Here is a 22,993-nt window from a genome sequence, read left to right on the forward strand (position 1 = left end):
GCCTGCATTACAGATGTCATTTGGAAGGCGACATATAGCGCCGACACATATCGATACTTCATAAAACTACAGAAGCTGAAGCGTGATATTCCAGATTCTTGATGTTTTCAACAGAAAGGGACAGAGAAAAAACTATGTTACATTACTTGTTGAACGCCCCTCGTAGAACGTTGCCTTCATTTCGAATGTGTACTTTACTCCGTCGACGTTGTGTAGCTTTACAGACCGGTCGTCAGTAAAGAAATTGTTTGGAACAAATCCTGCTACGTATTTATTTATTTACATACAGTTGCGGTCAAACCGAATGTCGGTTTGAATAAGGCAAAAACTGCTCTTGTACCTGTTACAGGTTCTAGAAGCTACTCGTTGAAGCGTTCCACAGAAGTCGTCCATCGGACAGACAGATCTGTTTGCGCGCCGGCAGAGAGGGATATGGACTGCGATCGCGCGATAACGAGCTGCCCTGCCGGACCTACGCGGGCCGCCTGTCCTCTGGAGGCGAACAGCCGCTGAGGCGCGCCACTTGCTGTCAGGATGGAGCGGTACGCAGGTCGCGTCGCCCTGGTGACCGGCGCCAACTCCGGCACCGGCGCCGCCACCGCACTATCGCTGCTCAGGAGGGGGCTCAAGGTCGTCGGCCTCGACAAGAGGATCGACAGGGTCCAGGTAATTAATTAACCAGCAGCCTCGGTACAGCATGTCAAAACTGGACAGGTTCAAAATCTGTCCCAGAAATTCTGAAACAGAAATAGCGTTGGTTTAGTGCCATATAGAAATGAATGTGATGTATTAAGAGTAAGGTATTATTTTTTTCTATTTTTAACTCCATCACTGTTTTATGACACAATCGTAACTGGTTTTCAGCCTTCATAGGTCATCCTCAAATGCTACTTTTTATGAGTCATCAGTCTTCTGACTGGTTTGATGCCGAGTGCCACGAATTCCTCTCCCGTGCCAAACTCATCAACTCAGAGTAGCACTTGCAACCGACGTCCTCAGTTATTTCCTGAATGTATTCCATTCTCTGTCCTCCTCTGCAGTTTGTCTCCTCTACATCTCCATCTAGTATTATGGAAGTCATTCCCTGATGTCTTAGATGTCCTATCATCCTGTCCCTTCACCATGTGAATGTTTTCCACATATCCATTTGCTCTCCGATTCTGTGCAGAAATTCGTCTTCATTGCCTTATCATTTAACCTAATTTTTAACATTCGTCCGTAGCTCCACATCTCAAATGTTTCGATTCTCTTCGTTTCCGTTTTTCCCACAGCCCATGCTTCACTACCACACGATGTTGCGCACGAAATGTACCCTCTCAGAAATTCCTTCCCCAAATTGAGCTGAGGCCCTTATTGCCAGTGATAGTCTGCATTTGATGTCCATCTTGCCCCGTCCGACACTGGATATATTGTTGCCCAGGAACCAGAATCCATTAACTTCATCTACTTCATGACCATCGGTCCTGATTTTAGGTTGCTCGCTGTTCTCATTTCTGCTTCTTCTCATTACTTTCGTCTTTCTTAGATTTACTCTCAATCCATATTCTGTACTCATTAGACTATTAATTCAGTTCAGCAGATCATGTTGTTCTTCTTCACTTCCACTCAAGATAGCAATGTCATCAGCAAATCTTATCATTGATATCCCTTCACCTTGAATTTTAATCCATCTCCTGAACATTTCTTTTATTTCCATCATTGCTTCTTCGGTGGTACAGTAGAGGCGAAAGGCTGCATCCCTGACTCACAGCCTTCTTATTCCGAGCACTTCGTTCTTGGTCGTCCAGTCTTATTATTCCCTCCTGGCTCTTGTACGCATTGTATATTAACCGTCCCTCCCTATAGCTTACCCCTATTTTTCTCAGAATTTCGAACATCTTGCACCATTTTACATTCTCTAAAGCTTCTTCCATGTCTACAAATCCTATGAATGTAGCTTGATTTTTCTTTAGTCTTGGTTCAATTTTGAAGCAACATGTCAGCATTGCCTCTCTCGTGACTTTATTTTTTCTTAAGCCATGAGCTGTTAAGCTGAATGTGCGATAATTCTAGCGCTTGTCAGCTCTTGCAGTCTTCGGAACCATGTGGACGATATTCTTCCGAAAGTCAAATGGTATGTCACCAGACTACTCATAAATCCTACACACCAACCTGAATAGTCGTTTTGTTCCCACTTCCGCCAAGGATTTTGGAAATTCTCCTGGAAGGTTATCTATCCGTTCGGCCTTATTTGATCTTAAGTCCTCCAAAGCTGTCTTGAATTCTGACTCTTCTAAATCCACTACTGTTTCTTTTTCTTTCACAACAGATACATCTTCCCCTTCATAGTGGCCTTCAATGTACTCTTTCCAACTATCTGCTCTCTCCTCTGCATTTGGCAGTGGAACTCCTGTTGCACTCTTAATGTTACCACCCTTGCTATTTATTTCACCGTAGGCTGTTACGATTTTCCTATATGTTGAGTCAGTCCTAACGACCTTCATTTTTTTCGATTTCTTCACATTTTTCATCCGGCCATTTTGCCTTAGCTTCCCTGCGCTTCCTATTTATTTCATTCCTCAGCAACTTGTATTTCTGTATTCCTGAATTTCCCTGAACACTTCTATACTTCCTTCTTTCACCGATCAACAGAAGTATGGTTTCTTTGGAGCTATTTTCTTTGTACCAAAGTTTCCTTTCCAACTTCTCTGATGCCCCTTTTTGGAAATGTCCATACCTCTTCAACTGTACTGCCTACTGAGCTATTCCTTATTGCTATATCTACAGCCTTAGAGAACTTCGAGCGTATCTTGTCGTTCCTTAGTACTTGCGTATCCCACTTCTTTGCGTATTGGTTCTTCGTGACTAAAATCTTACACTTCAGCCTATTCTTCATCACTACTACATTCTGATCTGACTTTATATCTGCTCCTGGGTACACCTTACAATCGAGTATCTGATTTCGGAATCTCTGTATGTGTATGACGTAATCTAACTGAAATATTCCCTTATCACACAGACTTTTGCAAGTATACCTCGTCCTCTTGCGATTCTTGTACAGAGTATTCACTATTACTAGCTTAAATTTGTTACAGAACTGAATCAGTCTCTCCCCTCCCTCATTCCTTTTCTCAAGCCCATATTCTCCTTCCCTTAAAACTGTATTCTAGTCCCCGATTACTATTACATGTTTATCTCCCTATTCGTACTGTATTACCCGCTCGATATTCTCATGTACTTCCTCCATCTCTTAATACTCAGTTTGCGAAGTCGGCGTTTACACATGAACTATCGTTGGTGTTGGTTTGCTGTCGATTCGGATAGAAACAACCCTGTCAGAGAACTGTTCACAGTAACACATTCTCCGTCCCACCTTCTATTCGTAATGAATCCTACTACCGCTAAGCCATTTGATGCCGTGCGATATTACCCTATACTCATCTGACAATAAATCCGTTTCTTCTTTCCATTTCACTTCACTGGCCTCTACTATGTCTATAACGAGCCTTAGAATTTATCCTGACAAACCCACGTCCCGACTCGTAGAACGTTATCCTTTCGTTGGTTATCTAACCTTCTTCTCATGTTCACCTCCCCTTTGGCCGTCCCCTCCCAGAGATCCGAATGGTGGACTATTCCGGAATCTTTTTCCAGTGGAGAGATCATCATTAAACTTTTTTCAGTTACAGGCTATATATCTTGTGGATACACGTTATGTGTGTTTAATGCAGTGATTCCCGTTGCCTTTTGCATTGTTGATTGCGTTTACCTAAGCTTAAGGACTGACTTTTTTCTGGTTCATAAACATTTGATCTTTATCTGATACTACTTTTCTGTTGTAGTTTCATCTACTGGCACGTTCCATGACCTTGGATATTTGATATTGTTGATTCTTTCGCCCTTAGGAGCAGTTTCCTAACCCGAGGTCAAGAGAGTGCCATGAAGCTCCGTCCGCTGCACCGCCCTCTTTGACAATACCGTTGCCAGAATGAGGGTGATTCTTATGCCGGAAGTCCTCGGCCGCCAATGCTGGTTATTAATCAATATTTAAACAGTTTCGTGTTTCGAACTTGGGACCGAAGACGTTTTCGTTACTAATCAAAGACGATACCCCTCGACCACTTGTGCATCACCAGTGTTGCTATGGACAATACTAACGGTTATAGTAAGACCTGAAACAAGTGCTGTATTTTCACTTGGTTTACTTGTGAGCTTAGTAATGTTGGTTTCATATCTATGAGCGGTATTTGATGAACAAGAGCTCATCACCGTTTCCACAAACGGTACGTTGTTTTTTGCAAAATGTATTAACAGTTCTTGCTGCTAACAAGTGGGTCCGACTGTAGGACTGTAATACTGTAAACTCTATTGTCTGAACTTGTCATGTTCACAGAGATTCAAAACACGTTATCTAATGTCGGCAAGCAAACAGACCAAGGCTTACCTTAATGTTGCGTTTGGCTTCTATATTCACATTAGTGAAATCCTTCAGTAGAGTCCAGGTTTTCTCAGTAGTGTTTACCGGAATGAAAGCGTCATCCCTCCGCGGATTCTCATTTATTTTCACGAAGCATCTTTGCTATATTTGAGTGTTTCTCGAGTGTATAGTAACAAATCAAACAGACCGTCTCTGAGTTGCTTCGATATCTTCCTTTAATCCGAACTTATGGAGATCCAAAGTACTGGAGTACTACTCAAGAATGGGTCGCACAATTATTCTATTCGCGGTCTCCTTCATATCTGAGCAAAATTTTCATCAGAATTCTTCCAATAAATTTAAATCGATAAATCGCCTTCGCTACTGCTGACACTACTTGCTCGTTTCATTTCATATAGCTTTGCAATGTTACACGTACACTTACAGAGCGTAACGGGTGTAATTTATTTTATTTTTATTTACACATCAAGTTCCGTAGGACCAAACTGAGGAGCTAATGTCCAAGGTCATGGAATGTGTCAGTACATGAAATTACAACATAAAGGTAATAACAGACAAAAATCAAACGTTTATGAATCAGAAAAAGTCGGTCCATAAGTTTAAGTAAACGCGATCAACAATACAACAAGAATCACCTTAACTTTTCAAGGAATTCTTCGACAGAATAGAAGGAGTGACCCATGGGGAAACTCTTCAGTTTCGATTTGAATGCACGTGTATTACTGCTAAGATGTTTTAATTCGAGTGGTAGCTTATTGAAAATGGATGCAGCAGTATACTGCACACCTTTCTGCACAAGAGTCAGGGAAGTCCGATCCAAATGCAGGTTTTATTTCTGCCGAGTATTAACTGAGTGAATGCTGCTTATTCCTTGGAATAAGCTAATATTGTTAACAAGAAATGACAGTAAGGAATATATAAGCCCGACCGGTTGGCCGTGCGGTCTAACGCATGGCTTTCCGGGTGGGAAGGAACGCCGGTTATGTGTGTGAAATCTTATGGGACTTAACTGCTAAGGTCATCAGTCCCTAAGCTTACACACTACTTAAACTAAATTATCCTTAGGACAAACACACACATCCATGCCAGAGGGAGGACTCGAACCTCCGCCGGGACCAGCCGCACAGTCCATGAGTGCAGCGCCTGAGACCGCTCGGTTAATCCCGCGCGGCGGAGCTCCGGTCCCCGGCACGAATCCGCCCAGCGGATTTGTGTCGAGGTCCGGTGACCCGGCCAGTCTGTGGATGGTTTTTAGGCAGTTTTCCATCTACCTCGGCAAATGCGTGCTGGTTCCCCTTATTTCGCCTCAGCTACACCGTTGGCGACTGCTGCTCAAACAGGTTCTCTACGTACTGGTACACCACCATTACTCTATCACGCAAACATAAGGGTTACACTCGTCTGGTGTGAGCGTTCCCTGGGGGGTCCACCGGGGTCCGAACCGCACAATAACCCTGGGTTCGGTGTGGGGCGGCGGAGGGGTGAAGTGGACTGCGGTAGTCGTCGTGGGGTTGTGGACCACTGCGGCTGCGGCGGGGACGGAGCCTCTCCGTCGTTTCTAGGTCCTCGGTTAACATAAGGAATATATATATATATATATATATATATATATATATATATATATATATATATATATATATATATATTGAGAGGCTAATGTTAAAATACCCAGACTCGTGAACAGCGGTCGACAAGAGGTTCGTGAACTTACACCACTTAATGCCAGAACCATTCGTTTCAGAACCAAAAATATCCATTTAAAACGGGAAGAGTTACACCAAAATGTAATACCATACGACATAAGGGAATGAATATAAGCAAAGTAGACTAATTTTTGTGTCGAACGATCACTCACTTCAGATACCGTTCGAATAGTAAAAATGGCAGCTTTAAATCTCTGAACAAGATCCTGAACGTGGGGTTTCCATCACAGTTTACTAACTAACTGAACACCTAGCAATTTGAACTGCTCCGTTTCACTAATCATATACCCATTCTGTAAAATTAAAACTTCGGGTTTTGTTGAATTGTGTGTCAGAAACAGTAAAAACTGGGTCTTCCTGTGATTTAGCGTTAGTTTATTTTCTACAAGCCATGAACTTAGGTCATAAACTGCACTATGTGAAACCGTTCCAGTGTTGCACACATCATCCTTTACTACCAAGCTAGTGTCATCAGCAAACAGAAATGTTTTGAGCTACCCGTTTTACTAGATGGCATATCATTTATATAAATAAGGAACAGGGGTTGCCCCAACACTCATAAGTGGGGTACCCCCCACCTGAACGTACTCCGCTCAAACCCCACATCACAGCCATTCTCAACATTGTGAATAATAACCTTTTCCTGCTTGTTGCTAAAGAAAGAGGTGAACCAAGTGTGAGCTTCTCCCCATATTCCGTAATGGTCCAAATTCTGCAGCAATATTTTGTGATCAACACAATCAAACGCCTTAGTTAAATAAAATAATGTGCCTAGCGTTCGAAAGCTTGTGTTTAACCCATCCAGTACGTCACAGAGAAAAGAGAATTAGCATTTTCAGTTGTTAAACGACTTCTAAAGCCGAACTGTACATTTTATAGCAAATCAATAACTTTTACAAACACTGATGGTATAGAAATAAGTCTAAAGTTATCTACATAATCCCTTCCTCTCTTTATATAAAGTGGCTTTACTAGTGAGTACTTTTGTCGCTCAGGAAACTGTCCATTCCTAAAGGAAAAATTACAAATATGGCTAAATACAGGGCTAACATGTGCAGCACGGTTCTTTAATATTCTGCTAGACACTCCATCATAACCATGAGAGACCTGAGTCTTCAGCGATTTAATTATTGACTCAATATCCCTCTTGTCTATATCACAGAGGAGTGCTTCAGACACCAATCTCGGAAAGACATTTGTCAAGAAAATTATATGATTCCCTTTAGAAACTAAATTTTTATTTAATTCATCAGCAATGCTCAGAAAATGATTGTTAAATGCTGTACATATATCTGATTTATCAGTAACAGAAATATTTTTACTACGAACTGACTTTATATCGTCGACCTTGTGCTGCTGACCAGCACTTGCTTCATAACCGACCATATGGTATTAATTTTATCCTGTGAATTAGCTATTCTATTTGCATACCACATAGTTTTTGCCTTCCTAGTGACATTTTTAACCACTTTACACTACTGTAATGGGCTACTGCAGCTCGACAGTGACTGCTTCTAGCATTTTGATATGAATCCCGCTTTGTTCTACATGATATCCTTATCATACCAGTCAGCCACTCGGGCAGCCTTTTACTGCTAGTACCACGTTTAGGACGTTCCAATGGAAAGCAGCTCTCAAAGAGCATGAGAAATCTGTTAAGGAAAGCATCATATTTGTGATCTATTTTATCGGCACAATAAAAATCCTGCCTCTCTTGTTCCTTAACGAGGTTTAAGAAACTGTCTATTGCTGTTGGATTATCTTTCCTACATAGTTTGTAAGTATACGTGACTTTTGTTTGAGTACAAAAGCCCTTTAGTTTTGAAATTTGTGCATCACGGTCTGAAAGGCCATTCACCCTTTTACTAACAGAATGCCCATCTAGTAATGAAGAATGAATAAAAATATTGCCTATGGCTGTGCTACTGTTCCCCTGCAACGTAGTTGAAAGAAACACCGCCTGCATCAGAATAAACGAATTTAGGAGATCTATCAACATCCTTTTTGTTGCACCATCATACACAAAATTTATATTGAAGTCACCACATGTAATTAATTTCTGGTACTTCCCACAAAGTTAACCAAAAACCCTGTCTAGCTTGAGCAGAAATAATCTGAAGTCAGAGTTAGGGGACCTAAAAACAACCACAATTTGCAGTTTAGTGTCACTAAATTCAACTGCCCCTGCACAACATTCAAATATGTGTTCAGTGTAGTGCTGTGATACGTCTATGGACTCACATTGAATACTGTTTTTTACATACATAACCACTCCTCCACCCCGCAAGGAACTCCTTGAAAAACAACCAGCTAATCTGTGTCCTGGTAAATGAAGCCTCTGAAGTGTTAAATTATTTAAGTGGTGCTCCGATATACCAATAATCTATAAGCAGTTCTCTAATTTTGTCTCTAATACCTCTAATATTTTGAAGAAATATTCTAATTCCTTCTCTACTTGGAAAAATGACGTCCTCTGAACGTAAGACCTTAGTTAGAGGGACTTGCTTTATGTAAGTGCAGGTATTTCTACTGGTGGCTGAGGACAGCGTATGGAACGATATTACATCTTTATTTATGTCACTGCAGTCTAAAAGTCGTAGTCATTACAAGTCATATCTTTTAGTTGGTTTGTATCTCTAAGTAGATGTTGCAAGAGAAAACATTGAATGACCGTCTTTCCCCTGGGCAGCAAGTCGGGTGTGAAGTGTGGACGTGTAGACGCAAAACGCTTAGTGTATACTGACAGGCATAATCCTCCTAGTGGTGCAGTATGATCATGCAGAAAGCCTCAGGTCCTAAAGTTTCTGATGTGTTTGTAGGAAGACTGCTCCACGCAGAGAAACAACGACCAGCACGCTGATGTGTGTACACATCAAGGTCCCATGTATAAGAATGTCCGCACTTACAGCTGTTACAGCCTGGATAAGCGCCGTGTCTTTGTCCTTCAGCACAACACTACTAATGTACCCAACAATACAGGAGTGTTTTTCGTACTCATCCGCATTAACAGACACTTTTCGACATTTGTAGGAAGCTGTCATTCATCATACCAAATTGAAATGATCTCCGACTCATCCTGTAGCCTCCAACACACTCTAGGAAAACACTGTCCCTTACACTGCAGTGTAGTCAGCAAACAGTTGCCTTATCCATCACATCGTTTATCCATATTTAGAGAATATGACAGGTTCCGTCACTCGTCCCTGGCATACTCCATATAATAACCTCGTCTCATTTGCCCTCTGGAACAACGTACTAGGTACTGGTCCATACTGTCGGACCTTCATTAAACCACAACACAGCGCTGTGTGGCAATGTTTGGAATGCATTCTGGAAATCTAAAAAAATTGAATTTGCCTGTTGCCTTTCATCAATGGTTAGCAGGTTATCATACAAGAAAAGGACAAGTTGAATTTTTCACGAGCGGTGCATTCTGCATGTGGTGTCACCGCCAGACACCACACTTGCTAGGTGGTAGCCTTTAAATTGGCCGCGGTCCGCTAGTATACGTCGGACCCGCGTGTCGCCACTGTCAGTGATTGCAGACCGAGCGCCGCCACACGGCAGGTCTAGAGAGAAGTCCTAGCACTCGCCCCAGTTGTACAGTCGACTTTGCTAGGAATGGTTCACTGACAAATACGCTCTCATTTGCCGAGACGATAGTTAGCATAGCCTTCAGCTACGTCATTTGCTACGACCTAGCAAGGTGCCATTACCAGTTTATATTGAGATTATTATTAATGTACCGTCAAGAGCGATGTACTTCAATTATGGATTAAAGTTAAGTATTCCAAGAACTACGTTCTTTTCTTATTAGACTCACGCCTTTAATTGTTCCAGACCTCACGCCAATCTGCGTGAGCTTAGAAGCGTGCCTTTCGGCTACCTCCGAGTGGCTTGGCTGTCTTGCCAAGTCACTACACTACATATGCGCTGATTTGCGGACAGGAACTTTTCTGTCCAAAGGAGATTTATTATTTCGCTCGATAGCGTTACGGATCCGTTCTTTCAGTCTTCTTATACACAGGGGTCACCTGCACTTTTTTCCTCTCAGTTGAGACATCGCTCTGGGCGACAGATTATGCAAGCTAGGTAACGGACCAGTGACAAAGAGTACTCTCCGTAACACCAAATACTGCTTTCCAATCCCTAAGTTGGTTCTCTCAGCTACACCGGCACGAAGAAGTAGGAGACACGGTCTACCACTGGACGTTACTGAGGAGCAGTATATATCACATAGTTGAACCACGTTCCACTTCATAGTGGCAGTTGTCACGGTTAGATGTCGGAGGTCGCTGAAACAAGCGTTAAGCCGGCGCGGCCTCATGTTCGGATGTCCACACACAGTGCCCCAGCAGGCCAGAGACTCACGCAGCACTGGCTACCGCCGTGTACACGCGTCTCAGCAATCGCTCCAGGTCTGCAGCCAGACTTGGCCTACCAGACAGGAATGTCCAGGTGTGGAGGCGTCTGGGGACGACTGGAATGGCAGGAATTTGGACTTTATCAATATCTCTAGTGGCAACACTTGTCATTGATTGATACTGAATTTTCTCAAATATGATCACGAAGGCTGCCCAGCACATACTGAATATTAGTTCGCTGTTCACCCTCCTAGAGTGCGGCATGATTTTATCTCGCCGGACTGGCTTGTGAGGCTTAGCGACGGCTTGCGCCTTAAACCAGAAATGTCAGTTAGTTCCTGTCACTGGCTACCTCTGCCAAACAACTGGACGGCTAGCAGACTCGTCCTAGAGGAACCAGCCACATATTTATCAGTGTAATTACAATTAAATATTACGATCATCGTACCAGTCTGATAATATTTGCCAATGAACTAAGTATTGGAAATGGCTCCTGTTGACGGCTTGGGCTCTGGAAATTTCAATATCTATACCACTGTTATGAGTGGACATAATTTTCCTCATTAAATCTTTCCTGTCCCTTACAGCAATCGGTGCAATGAAAAATTCTGTCCACACACACACACACACAGACTAGGTGTGTCGATTCTCCTCATTTCTAAAAAATTATTTGATTTGAAGTCTGCTAGCCAGTCAGATTCGGGAATAGACTGTAGGTATTTTGAGTCAGCGTTTCTGGAAAGTGCTGCATCCCCTCCAAGACTCTCTCAAACAAGTGTTGTAAGACACAGGCCTCCGGCAATATGTGATGATCAACAGTGCTCCCAGTGACGAAATGATTAGAAAGTCATCACCGATATGTGTTGGTGTCCTGTAATAAACGACGCTGTCGATAGTGCCACAAAGAACATGCCAGGATCTGCTTAGGGGAGCCAATGAGAGGACGTTCTGTGATCCATTTTGTTGCAGCCATATTGCCCGCCCTGTTTGTACGCTATATCAGATCCAGTTGAACCCGTGCATTTGCTGTATTGTGTAACTGTTTACGAGTTGAGTCTATCACCTCCCTACGTCGGTTATAGTCTTGCGTGAATTGAAATTACAATTCCCGATGTCAAATCTATCATGCCTTTACAACTGCACATTCGTGATTTTCTTACGTGCATGGTAGTCTGAGCACTTCCCACTAAAGTCTGGTGACATGTTGGAATATAAGCCACAGTAACTTTACGTTCAAGCAGCACTATCATTTATAGGTGTATAGCGACAGAAAAAATTATATGTCCACACTCGCACCAGTCGGGCGTCGTTGTGCCAAATAACAGACTCCCTCTCCCCTCCCCCCATCCCGCGCCACATTGTCATTATCACATATTTGTCGAGGAATAAAGGATGTAATTACAATTAAAAAGCTTCCGCAACTTTTTTATTTTCTAGATTTCGCCACTTCCACGAAACCCTTTCGTATTTTTTATACCTGTATATCCAGCTATCACAGTGGCGTCTTACACGTTCGGACCTCCATGTTGGAGTTTGTGTTAGCGGATTTCAGCCTTATATCATGTTTACACGCATAACTATCGTACACCTGACACCCAGATCATACAAATTTCTTGCCCAAGACATCATTGTGAGTCCAATATACTACAGTACCTCTATTCGACGTTAATTTCAAGGAGCCGAGTAAGGGGGTAGAGACACGTTTGCACACCATAATGTTATAGTGAAACTGTTCGATATTTAATTTTCTATTGCTAAAAACTGCACCAGTTTAACACTTTCGAGGCGGAACACCTCGAGACGGAACTGATTTTGCTGGCAAAAATAAGTTTTGGTTCAAATGGCTCTGAGAACTACGGGACTTAACATCTTAGGTCATCAGTCGCCTAGAATTTAGAACTACTTAAACCTAACTAACCTAAGGACATCACACACATCCATGCCCGAGGCAGGATTCGAACCTGCGACCGCAGCAGTCGCGCGGATCCGGACTGAAGCGCCTAGAACCGCTCGGCCACCACGGGCAGCAATAAGTTTTGTTTCGGAAAAATAAGAACCTGTTACAGCGCCATATAAAGATTTTGTTTGTTACATGTGCTAGAATACAATTACTTCGATCAGTATTGAAATTATACGAAGCATACTGTACGCTGGGTTCTTTTTTTTCGTAACAAACTAATTTTTGCCAGCTGCATCAGATCTGTCTCGGCGTGTACCTCCTCCAAAGTGTTAAACAGGTGCAGTGTTTCGCAAGGGAAAGTGTGCTTAGAGCCGATACTAAACACTTTTGCGATAACATTATTGTATGCAAACATTTTTCTACCGGTTTACTTGGCCCTTCAAAATTAACCCCGATTGGACGCACTGTAGTATACAGCACTTGCAATGATGTCTTAGTCGAGAAACTTGTGTGATCTGGGTGTTGGGTCTACGATTGTTATGCGTTTAAACATGATATAAGGTTCAAATGCACTAACACGAACTTCAGCATGGCGGTCCGAATACATAACACGCCACTGTGTTGGTTTGATTTACAAGTATCAAAAGTACGAAACGGTTTCATGGAAGTGGCGAAGACGAGGAAATATGAGGTTTACTCAAATGAAACCTGGTCAGTGCGTCTACCTTTCCCTTACACGTGATGTGGCACCGTATAACTGCGGGTATGGTGGTGCCATCTATTGGTAGAGAGACTGACGCTTGGTCACCGTTTGATGTTGCATAGTGCCAGCGTGGTTGCTCGCCAAAGAGAAGGTGGTCACAAACATTATCGTCCACTACCGAAATGTATCGACAAATGGAGGTTGTGTAAGATGAGTCGTTCAAATGTCGTGGGACGGCGCAAACGATTCGTTGAGTGGCGCGAGTCACTGGAAGACGACGCTCGTCTTGGACAGGCTCAGCGTGTCATCACACCGGAAACGGTTACGGAAGTGAATGCTTTGTTGTTGGACAACTGCAGAATCACCGTGGACGAGCTCTATCGGTCACTGGGTATTGGCGTGGGCACCGCCCACAGCATAATGCATCAACACTTGGACTTTCCAAAAATATGTGCGCAATGGGTTCCCCACCAAGAGACCGCCGAACAGCGCAGTACTGGAATGGCGCTGTCTTTGAGTCATCTGTAACGTTATCAATATACGAAATACGGCTTTCTTTCGCGTATTGTCACAGGTGACGAAACATGGTGTCACCATTTTGAACCGGAAAGCGTCAGAGCAAGCACCTCCAAGGAAATCAAAGGCCGTGAACAACAGTTCTGGTAAGGTCATGATGTCCTTATGTGACCACAAGGGCTTACTGCTTGTCGAGTTCCTGGAACAGCGAACCACCATCAATGCCCAGCATTATCAAGCCACGTTATAGAACCTTAGACGAAACATTTAGTCGAAACGCCGAGGCATGTTTTCCAATGGCGTTTATCCTCCAGCATGATAATGCCCGCCCACACACGGCCAATGCGGTGAAGACGACATTGCAGCAGTTTCGGTGCGAAACGCTGGATCCTCCTCCTTACAGTCCCGACTTTTCACGGTGTGGCTTTCATGTGTCTGGACCTCTAAAACAAGCTATTCGCGGACATCGATTCGCAACGGACGACAAAATACGTGACTGGGTCCAGGCCTGGATCCGACAGCTTCTTCAAGGATGTAATCGAATGGGATAAATGTGCCAATAGTTTGGCGACTATTTTTGAGTATGTGTGCTGTGTATAACTACATTTTTGAGTTAATAAAATCGTTACCGTTTCTTTACACAAGTGACCGAGTTTCATTTGAATGCCCTTTATAAAAAAGGTACGAGGACTTATTTAATTGTAACTAGACCCTTTATTCCACAAAAGGTATGTGATAACGATGATGTGGCGAAGGGACGGGGAGGGGGTGAAGAGGTGGGGAGGGGGGGGGGGGGGGCGCTTGCTACTCTGCAGTGCGAAATGACAGCCGACTGGTGCGAGTGTGTACATCAAATAATTTTTTCTGCTGTCCACATTCGCACCACACATGTACACATGTAAACTACATGTAAACTACAATCACAGATGTGTATGTTTTAGGGTGTAAGAGTACTGTGGTTAGAGTTCCGACATGTCCAACGAAAGAAACTAAGTCTGGTTTTAAGGGAGGTATAGAACTGATTCGGAAAATTTCTATTTAAAGGCTTTGATTGTCATAAGGGGATGAAACGTTTTATGTGGAAAATTATTTCGACTCATAAGAATTGTATAGACACTGATATTTCCAGAGCCAAAGCCGACAACAGGAGCCATTTCCAATACTTTGTTCATTGTCAAGTGTCATTGTAATATTTAATTGTAATTACACTGATAAATATGTGGCTGGTCTCTTAGGAGGACTCTGCCTGAATTCTGGGTGTTTGGCAGAGGTAGCCGGTGGTCAAAATGAATTGACATTTCTGGATTCAGGTGAAAATCATCCCTAAGCCTCATCTGGGGTAAACCGTGTCGCCCTCTAGGTGGGTGAATAACCACCTAGTACTCAGTATGTGTTGGGCAGCCTTCATGATCGTATTCATTCTATTATCCCATTTTTATGTTCATATTTGAGAAGATTCAATATCAATCACTAACAAGTGGCGCTGGAGGTATTGATAAATTCCAAATTACTGCCTTTCCAATCGTCCCCAGACGCCTCCACAGCTGGGCATTCCTGTCTGGTGGGCCGAGTCAGGCTGCTGACATGGCGCGGTAGCTGAGACGTACGTACACGGCGGCAACAAGTGCTGCGCGGTTTCTGGCCTGGGGCGCTGCGTGTGGACTTCCCGACGTGAGAGCGTCGGATTTGCTACTGTTCCAGCGATCTCCGAGACCTAACTGTGGTAACTGCTACTGCAGATAGGAACACGGTTTAACTATGTGATATATATACTGCTCCTCAGTAGCGTCCAGTGGACTCTGTCTTGCAGTGGAAAGATGGTATTCGTTGTTGTTAGTGTCCTGCCACATGGTAGACCATTCCTTCTGCTTCTTCATTTCGCTGTAGGCTGAGAAAACCAACTTATGGATTATATAGTGCTTCAAAAACCCAACCACATCATCAAATTCCCGACTGAAAAATTTATTGTTCCTGATAGTGGTATTATGCGCATACATACCGATTGAACTCCTTCACACATTGTTTAAGGTCGTAGCACGCAATTCAGCAGAAATTTGAAATTTTCAGCTACCTCCAGTGTAGTGGATTTCCCACCAAATGACCCAACTGTCCCAGTGTCCACCAACAGGAGGCAAGGGAAGAAAACTCCAGGAGAGTTTGGAAACCGGGCACTTATGGGGTCGAATCGCACCAAATGTAGCATTCCTAGTATCCACCAATCAGGTACAAGGTAAAACTGGCAGCACACGAATGGTATTGATTTAATTAATTAGTAAATCAATCCAGTAGAGTAAGGGAATACTTCCAAGAAATCCACAGCTGGGTGTTTTCCGTGTATCCACCAGTCTTTTCAGGAGAAAGAAGGGATTAGTGCGGCACACAACACACACTAACAACTCCGTCTCAAATGCTTTTGTTCCATCTGCGACCTGTTTCCCTAGCTATAGAAGTGTCAGGACAACTAGATATAGCAACCACCAGCGCCAGGTAGGTGTGGGGGCCATCGAGCGATGGATGAGATGGGGTCGGGGGAGGACATCTTGGTCTGTGTCTGCTTGCATATTTTAGTTCACACAAACAGAAAGTAATTACTTGAAACAGATGCTGTGGGAGAGAGAGAGAGAGAGAGGTGGGGGGGGGGGGGGGGAGGAGGGAGAGAGAGGCAAGAAATGAGTCTGGTATCAATTTTGAAAGGGGTGCCACTGCCTGATTCTTTGTTTGCGGAGGATTAGTGTGGTCTCACAGTTGCGATGGTCCCTGACTTGCGGCACTCACTGTGCAGTGAGATTGGTCCCGCATTCAGTGACGTGATCGAGAGCTTTTTCGCCATAAATCTTCAGGACAATTTGCCCCTCTCCGGGTACGCTCTATCCGTTGCAATGTGACGTCACCTGCGAGGAGAATGTTCTATGCGCCTTCAAATGTATCAAAGAGAATTTAGGAGGGGTCGATGTTCTTATCAACAGCGCCGGCGTTTGCAGAGAAAACCTTCCCACAAGTAAGTGAGCCACAGTTCGTCTCCATTCAAGTAAGAATCTTGAGACGTCATGATGCTGCAAAGAATCTGGAAAGAGATTTACGGTTTATATGGACAGGTGGTAAATTACGCACAGAACCGGTGCTGAAAAGGATTCTTGTACGCTTACTGTTTCTCTTGTTTCTCTCTGGCCCACGGCTGGAGGTCTTGTTCATGTCGTGTGATATGTTTGAGACTCAGAGCAAGGATCGGGATTAACTTAAGGAAAACATGTGCAAGGGTGGGCCAACTCCGTGCGTCATTTATCATTCACCTCAAGAAAAAAATAAATAAATAAATAAAAATAAAAAATTAATAGCAATTCTCTCATAAGCCAACCAACAGTTACCAAGAATCTCGTTAAATTAATACAGATAATTGAGGTTTTTAAAGTAATATCGCAATGCATAATGAGATTTGCAGTATACGTAAAATCACAAGTGGTAGTTTAAGAACATGTGAACGGTGCAACACAGTGATGGCCCGATTACAAAGGCGCGTGGAGTGGCCGCGCGGTTTGAGGCGTCACGTCACGGAGTGCGCGGCCCCTCCCGCCGGCGGTTCGAGTCCTCCCTCGGGCATGGGTGTGTGTGTTGTTCTTAGCGTAAGTTAGTTTAAGTAGAGTTTAAGTCTAGGGGCCGATGACCTAAGCAGTTTGGTTCCTTAGAGATTCACACGCACCGATTACGAACAACCGATGAAATAAACGGGCGGCAGGGCTGCGTCTGCGCGTCTAACAGCACAACTTTGGACTAACCCCACAGCAGGACTTGAATTTAAGTTCAACAAACATCAAATAAAGGGCGTTAAAATGCGTACATCTCCACTGCAGCCGGCCGGGGTGGCAGAACGGCTGTAGGCGCTACAGTCAGGAGCCGCGCGACAGCTACGGTAGCAGGTTCGAATTCTGTCTCGGGCATGGATGTGTGTGATGTACATAGTTAGGTTTAAGTAGTTCTAAGTTCTAGGGAACTGATGACCTCAGCAGTTAAGTGCTATAATGCTCAGAGCTATTTGAACTATTTCTCCACTGCAACAGTAAGCTCAAGACCTGCTCCGAGGCAAACGTTGGACACAAGTACATATAATGTTGGTTAAGTCGCATAGTGCTCAGAGCCATTTGAACCATGTGAATTACAATGATCTTACAATAACAGAAACACTGACACAGATTAATAATGCGTTACTATAGCCAGAATAAACTGCCATTCAACAATTGGTAAAATCTTTTACACACTTATGAGAAAAAACATAATGATCAATTGCTTGAAAGCCTGTTGGTCCACATTTGGAAAGCAATACAGCGGCGACTCTGCGTGCAATGGATTCTAGAAGCTCGTGATAGGTTTTCAGATGTTTTCCCCGGTCAAATATTATTTTTAAGCATACGTGAGGGACGATGTTAATTCCAAATGGTTAATGTGTGATTGGAAATCTTCACAAGTGAATAAAAATCCTTTTTACTAATAATTTGTGGAAAAAATTTGTTTTATGTTCTCGGCAATTAAGAACTTCCGATCCGTCATTGAGATTCGAATTTTGGAACGTGGATTATCCGGAAGACCAACGAGTGATCACAAAGTCGCATTACCCCCTATGGTGTGTCCGTATATACTTAGATGTTGACACTGTCTTCATATGGCAACATGACAGAGGACATCTTTGAGGTTGTGTGGCTGTTCTTAATTATTTATTCCGGAGTGTCTGGGTACGCCACCGTTTTCACAACACAGTATGATTCTCTTACATGTAAGATGCGAAATTCTCCTCCAAATTTCTGGCATGATGGCAGTAAACGTTCGCCGAACAAAATTCTTAAGTACATCTGTCTCGCAACGTGTGACAGAAACCTTCCATTTTATGAACCCCTTAAAATGCATTGCTCACAGGATGACAGATCACAACTTCGAAGCGGCCACTCCAAAGGTACAAGCGACTGGACAGAACAACATCCAGCCCGTTTATAATAAAATATCTCATTGAAGCATTCTCTAACGGCGATAACAGAATGGACTGGTGCCCTATCCTGCTGAAACCACATACGCCCGAGCAGTTCCCGATCTTGCAGATGCGGAATAAACCAATCGCGTTGCATGGTGACATAAGCAGTGTGGTTCACAGAAGAGTTGAAGAAATATAGAGCTACCAAGTGGGTTGCAGACATTGCAGCCAACGTCAGGACATGTGTTGGGTTGTGTTCTAGTTAGTCATAAAAATATGGGTTTTCTTTACTCCAGAAACCTTTCTGTTTCTTGCACTGCGATATACTGCACACTTGTCAAAGAAAAACAATCTGTCACTTGAAGGAAGAGTTGCTAAGACATCAAGAATTCACCCACACAAGCCTAATGACTTTTCGTATGTTGTTACCATGCAGTTCGTTTGCAAACGAAGGTTTAAATGCCTTTAGCTTGTAATCATTCCTGATATGATTTTGTAATGTGGAGTTTAGAACTCCCATTTCCGCCGACCGTTTACGAATGGACTTCTTTTGGCGAACGTTCGACAGACACTGCATCCTCCACAAACGTTTGCATAAGCGTTTATGATCTTCCTGGGCTCATCAAATGTTTTACACATTCAGCTTCTGTTAATCCCGGGCGGCCTCAGGCGGCTGGACCCGGCGGAGGTTCGAGTCCTCCCTCGGGCATGGGTGTGTGTGTTTGTACTTGGGATAATTTAGGTTACGTAGTGTGTAGGGCATGCAGCTTTACTGTATGGTTAAATGATGATGGCGTCCTCTTGGGTAAAATTTTCAGGAGGTAGGATAGTCCCCCATTCGGATCTCCGGGCGGGGACTACTCAAGGGGACGTCGTTATCAGGAGAAGGAAAACTGGCGTTCTACGGATCGGAGCGTGGAATGTCAGATCCCTTAAGCGGGCAGGTAGGTTAGAAAATTTAAAAAGGGAAGTGGATACGTTAAAGTTAGATATAGTGGAAATTAGTGAAGTTCGGTGGCAGGAGGAACAAGACTTCTGGTCAGGTGACTGCACGGTTATAAACACAAAATCAAATAGGGGTAATGCAGGAGTAGGTTTAATACTGAATAAAAAAATAGGATTGCGGGTAAGCTACTACAAACAGCATAGTGAACGCATTATTGTGGCCGAGATAGACACGAAGCCCACGCCTACTACAGTAGTACAAGTTTATATGCCAACTAGCTCTGCAGATGAAGAAGAAATTGATGAAATGTATGATGAGATAAAAGAAATTATTCAGGTAGTGAAGGGAGACGAAAAATTTAATAATCATGGGTGATTGGAATTCGAGAGTAGGAAAAGGGAGAGAAGGAAACACAGTAGGTGAGTATGGGTTGGGGGTAAGAAATGAAAGAGGAAGCCGTCTGGTAGAATGTTGCACAGAGCATAACTTAATCATACTAACACTTGGTTCAAGAATCATAAAAGAAAGTTGTGCACATGGAAGAATCCTGGAGATACTAGAAGGTATCATATAGATTATATAACGGTGAGCAGAGGTTTAGGAACCAGGTTTTAAATTGTAAGACAGTACCAGGGGCAGATGTGGACTCTGACCACAATCTGTTGGTTATGAACTGTAGATTAAAACTGAAGAAACTGCAAAAAGGTGGGAATTTAAGGAGATGGGACCTGGATAAACTGACTAAACCACAGGTTGTACAGAGTTTCAGGGAGAGCATAAGGGAACGATTGTCACGAATGGGGAAAAGATATACAGTAGACGAAGAATGGCTAGCTCTGAGGGATGAAATAGTGAAGGCAGAAGAGGATCAAGTAGGTAAAAAGATGAGGGCTAGTAGAAATCCTTGGGTAACAGAAGACATATTGAATTTAATTGATGAAAGCAGAAAATATAAAAATGCAGTAAATGAACCACGCAAAAAGGAATACAAACGTCTCAAAAATGAGATCGACACGAAGTGCAAAATGGCTAAGCACGGATGGCTAGAGGACAAATGTAAGGCTGTAGAGGCTTATCTCACTGGGGGTAAGATATACACTGCCTACAGGAAAATTAAAGAGACCTTTGGAGAAAAGAGAACTACTTGTATGAATATCAAGAGCTCAGATGGAAACCCAGACCTAAGCAAAGAAGGGAAAGCAGAAAGGTGGAAGGAGTATATAGAGGGTCTACACAAGGGCGATGTACTTGAGGACAATATTATGGAAATGGAAGAAGATGTAGATGAAGATGAAATGGGAGATACCATACTGCGTGAAGAATTTGACAGAGCACTGAAAGACCTGAGTAGAAACAAGGCCCCGGGATTAGACAACATTCCATTAGAACTACTGACGGCCTTGCGAGAGCCAGTCTTGACAAAACTCTACCATCTGGTGAGCAAGACGTATGAGACAGGCGAAATACCCTCAGACCTCAAGAAGAATATAATAACTCCAATCCCAAAGAAAGCAGGTGTTGACAGATGTGAAAATTACCGAACTATCAGTTTAATAAGTCACAGCTGCAAAATACTAACGCGAATTCTTTACAGACGAATGGAAAAACTGGTAGAAGCCGATCAGTTCGGATTCCGTAGAAATGTTGGAACACGTGAGGGAATACTGACGCTACGGCTTATCTTAGAAAATAAATTAACGAGAGGCAAACCTACGTTTCTAGCATTTGCAGACTTAGAGAGGGCTTTTGACAATGTTGACTGGAGTACTCCCTTTCAAATTCTGAAGGTGGCAGGGGTAAAATACAGGGAGCGAAAGGCTATTTACAATTTGTACAGAAACCAGATGGCAGTTATAAGAGTCGAGTGGCATGAAAGCGAAGAAGCTGTTGGGAAGGGAGTGGCACAGGGGTGTAGCCTCTCCCTGATGTTATTCAATCTGTATATTGAGCAAGCAGTAAAGGAAACAAAAGAAAAATTCGGAGTAGGTATTAAAATCCATGAAGAAGAAATAAAAACTTTGAGGTTCGCTGATGACATTGTAATTCTGTCAGAGACCGCAAAAGACTCGGAATAGCAGCTGAACGGAATGGACAGTGTCTTGAAAGGAGGATATAAGATGAACATCAACAAAAGCAAAACGAGGATAATGGAATGTAGTCGAATTAAGTCGGATGATGCTGAGGGAATTAGATTAGGAAAAGAGACACTTAAAGTATTAAAGGATTTTTGCTATTTGAGGAGCAAAATAACTGATGATGGCCGAAGTAGAGAGGATATAAATTGTAGATTGGCAATGGCAAGGAAAGCGTTTCTGAAGAAGAGAAATTTGTTAACATCGAGTATAGATTTAAGTGTCAGGAAGTCGTTTCTGGAAGTATTTGTATGGAGTGTAGCCTTGCATGGAAGTGGAACATGGACGATAAATAGTTTGGACAAGAAGAGAATAGCTACTTTCGAAATGTGTTGCTACAGAAGAATGCTGTAGATTAGATGGATAGATCACATTACTAATGAGGAGGCATTGAATAGAATTGGGGAGGAGTTCGTGGCACAACTTGATTATAAGAAGGGTCTGGTTGGTAGGACATGTACTGAGGCATCAAGGGATCACAAATTTAACATTGGAGGTCAGCGTGGAGGGTAAAAATCGTAGAGGGAGACCAAGAGATGAATACACCAAGTAGATTCAGAAGGATTTAGGTTGGAGTAAGTACTGGGAGATGAAGAAGTTTGCACAAGATAGAGTAGCGTGGAGAGCTGCAGCAAACCGGTCTCAGGACTAAAGACAACAACAACAACAACAACAACATGTAGTGTATAAGCTTAGGGACTGATGACATTAGCAGTTAAGTCCCATAAGATTTCACACACATCTGAACACTTTTTTTGAAGAATAATTAAAATGTCATGTAAGATTTTAGTTATTTTGGTCAATTGCTTGTGTACAGGGTGGATGGTGCTTATTCATACTGCCGGCCTTTAATGTTATCATGTTAAGACGCACCTTCGTCAGGAGTGGGTCAGTATAAATCTTGGTCCCATCTTCGTTGGTAACCCCCCCTCCCCCCCAACGGTAGAATGATTCTCTTCCATTGTTCCCTGCTCCACCTCTACACCCTCTTCCCCCCCCCCCCCCCCCTACAATGACACATGCCCGCAACGCTACCAAGGGGAGTTCAACCTTGCGACAGGAAAGGATGAAAGTCAGTTGGCTCAACAGTGGACACTATGAGGAATGCTGGGCATGATGAAGAATAAACTGGAATTCAATTAGCTGAGATTGATATAAGTAATCTTACATATGTAGATGACACCATACTGGTTGCAGAAGGTGAAAGAGAGTTAAACATCCTGCTGGTCCGAGGGAGAACGTCAAGGAAACGAAAATTGTGCAACTGCATGTATAACTGCATGGCATACAGGAGGAGAAAAAACGGAGGTATTTTCTGTGTTGGTGAATGCAGCCACCAAAACAAGAAACCGTTG

The 22,993-nt window shown here is 43.1% G+C and overlaps 1 protein-coding gene across 1 annotated transcript in view; it reads left to right on the top strand.

Moving 5' to 3' along the window:
• Positions 1-534: 534 nt before the first annotated feature.
• The window catches only part of LOC124803471 (dehydrogenase/reductase SDR family member 11-like), a 51,206-nt gene continuing 28,747 nt past the window's right edge, over positions 535-22,993 (top strand). Inside the window, exons 1-3 of the mRNA XM_047264662.1 lie at positions 535-666; positions 14,545-14,561; positions 16,444-16,601. Coding sequence (XP_047120618.1) covers positions 535-666; positions 14,545-14,561; positions 16,444-16,601 — 307 coding nt within the window. The remainder of the gene's footprint in view (positions 667-14,544; positions 14,562-16,443; positions 16,602-22,993) is intronic.

This window comes from Schistocerca piceifrons, chromosome 6 (assembly GCF_021461385.2).
Source record: "Schistocerca piceifrons isolate TAMUIC-IGC-003096 chromosome 6, iqSchPice1.1, whole genome shotgun sequence".
In the NCBI taxonomy this organism is placed as follows: Eukaryota; Metazoa; Arthropoda; class Insecta; order Orthoptera; family Acrididae; genus Schistocerca; species Schistocerca piceifrons.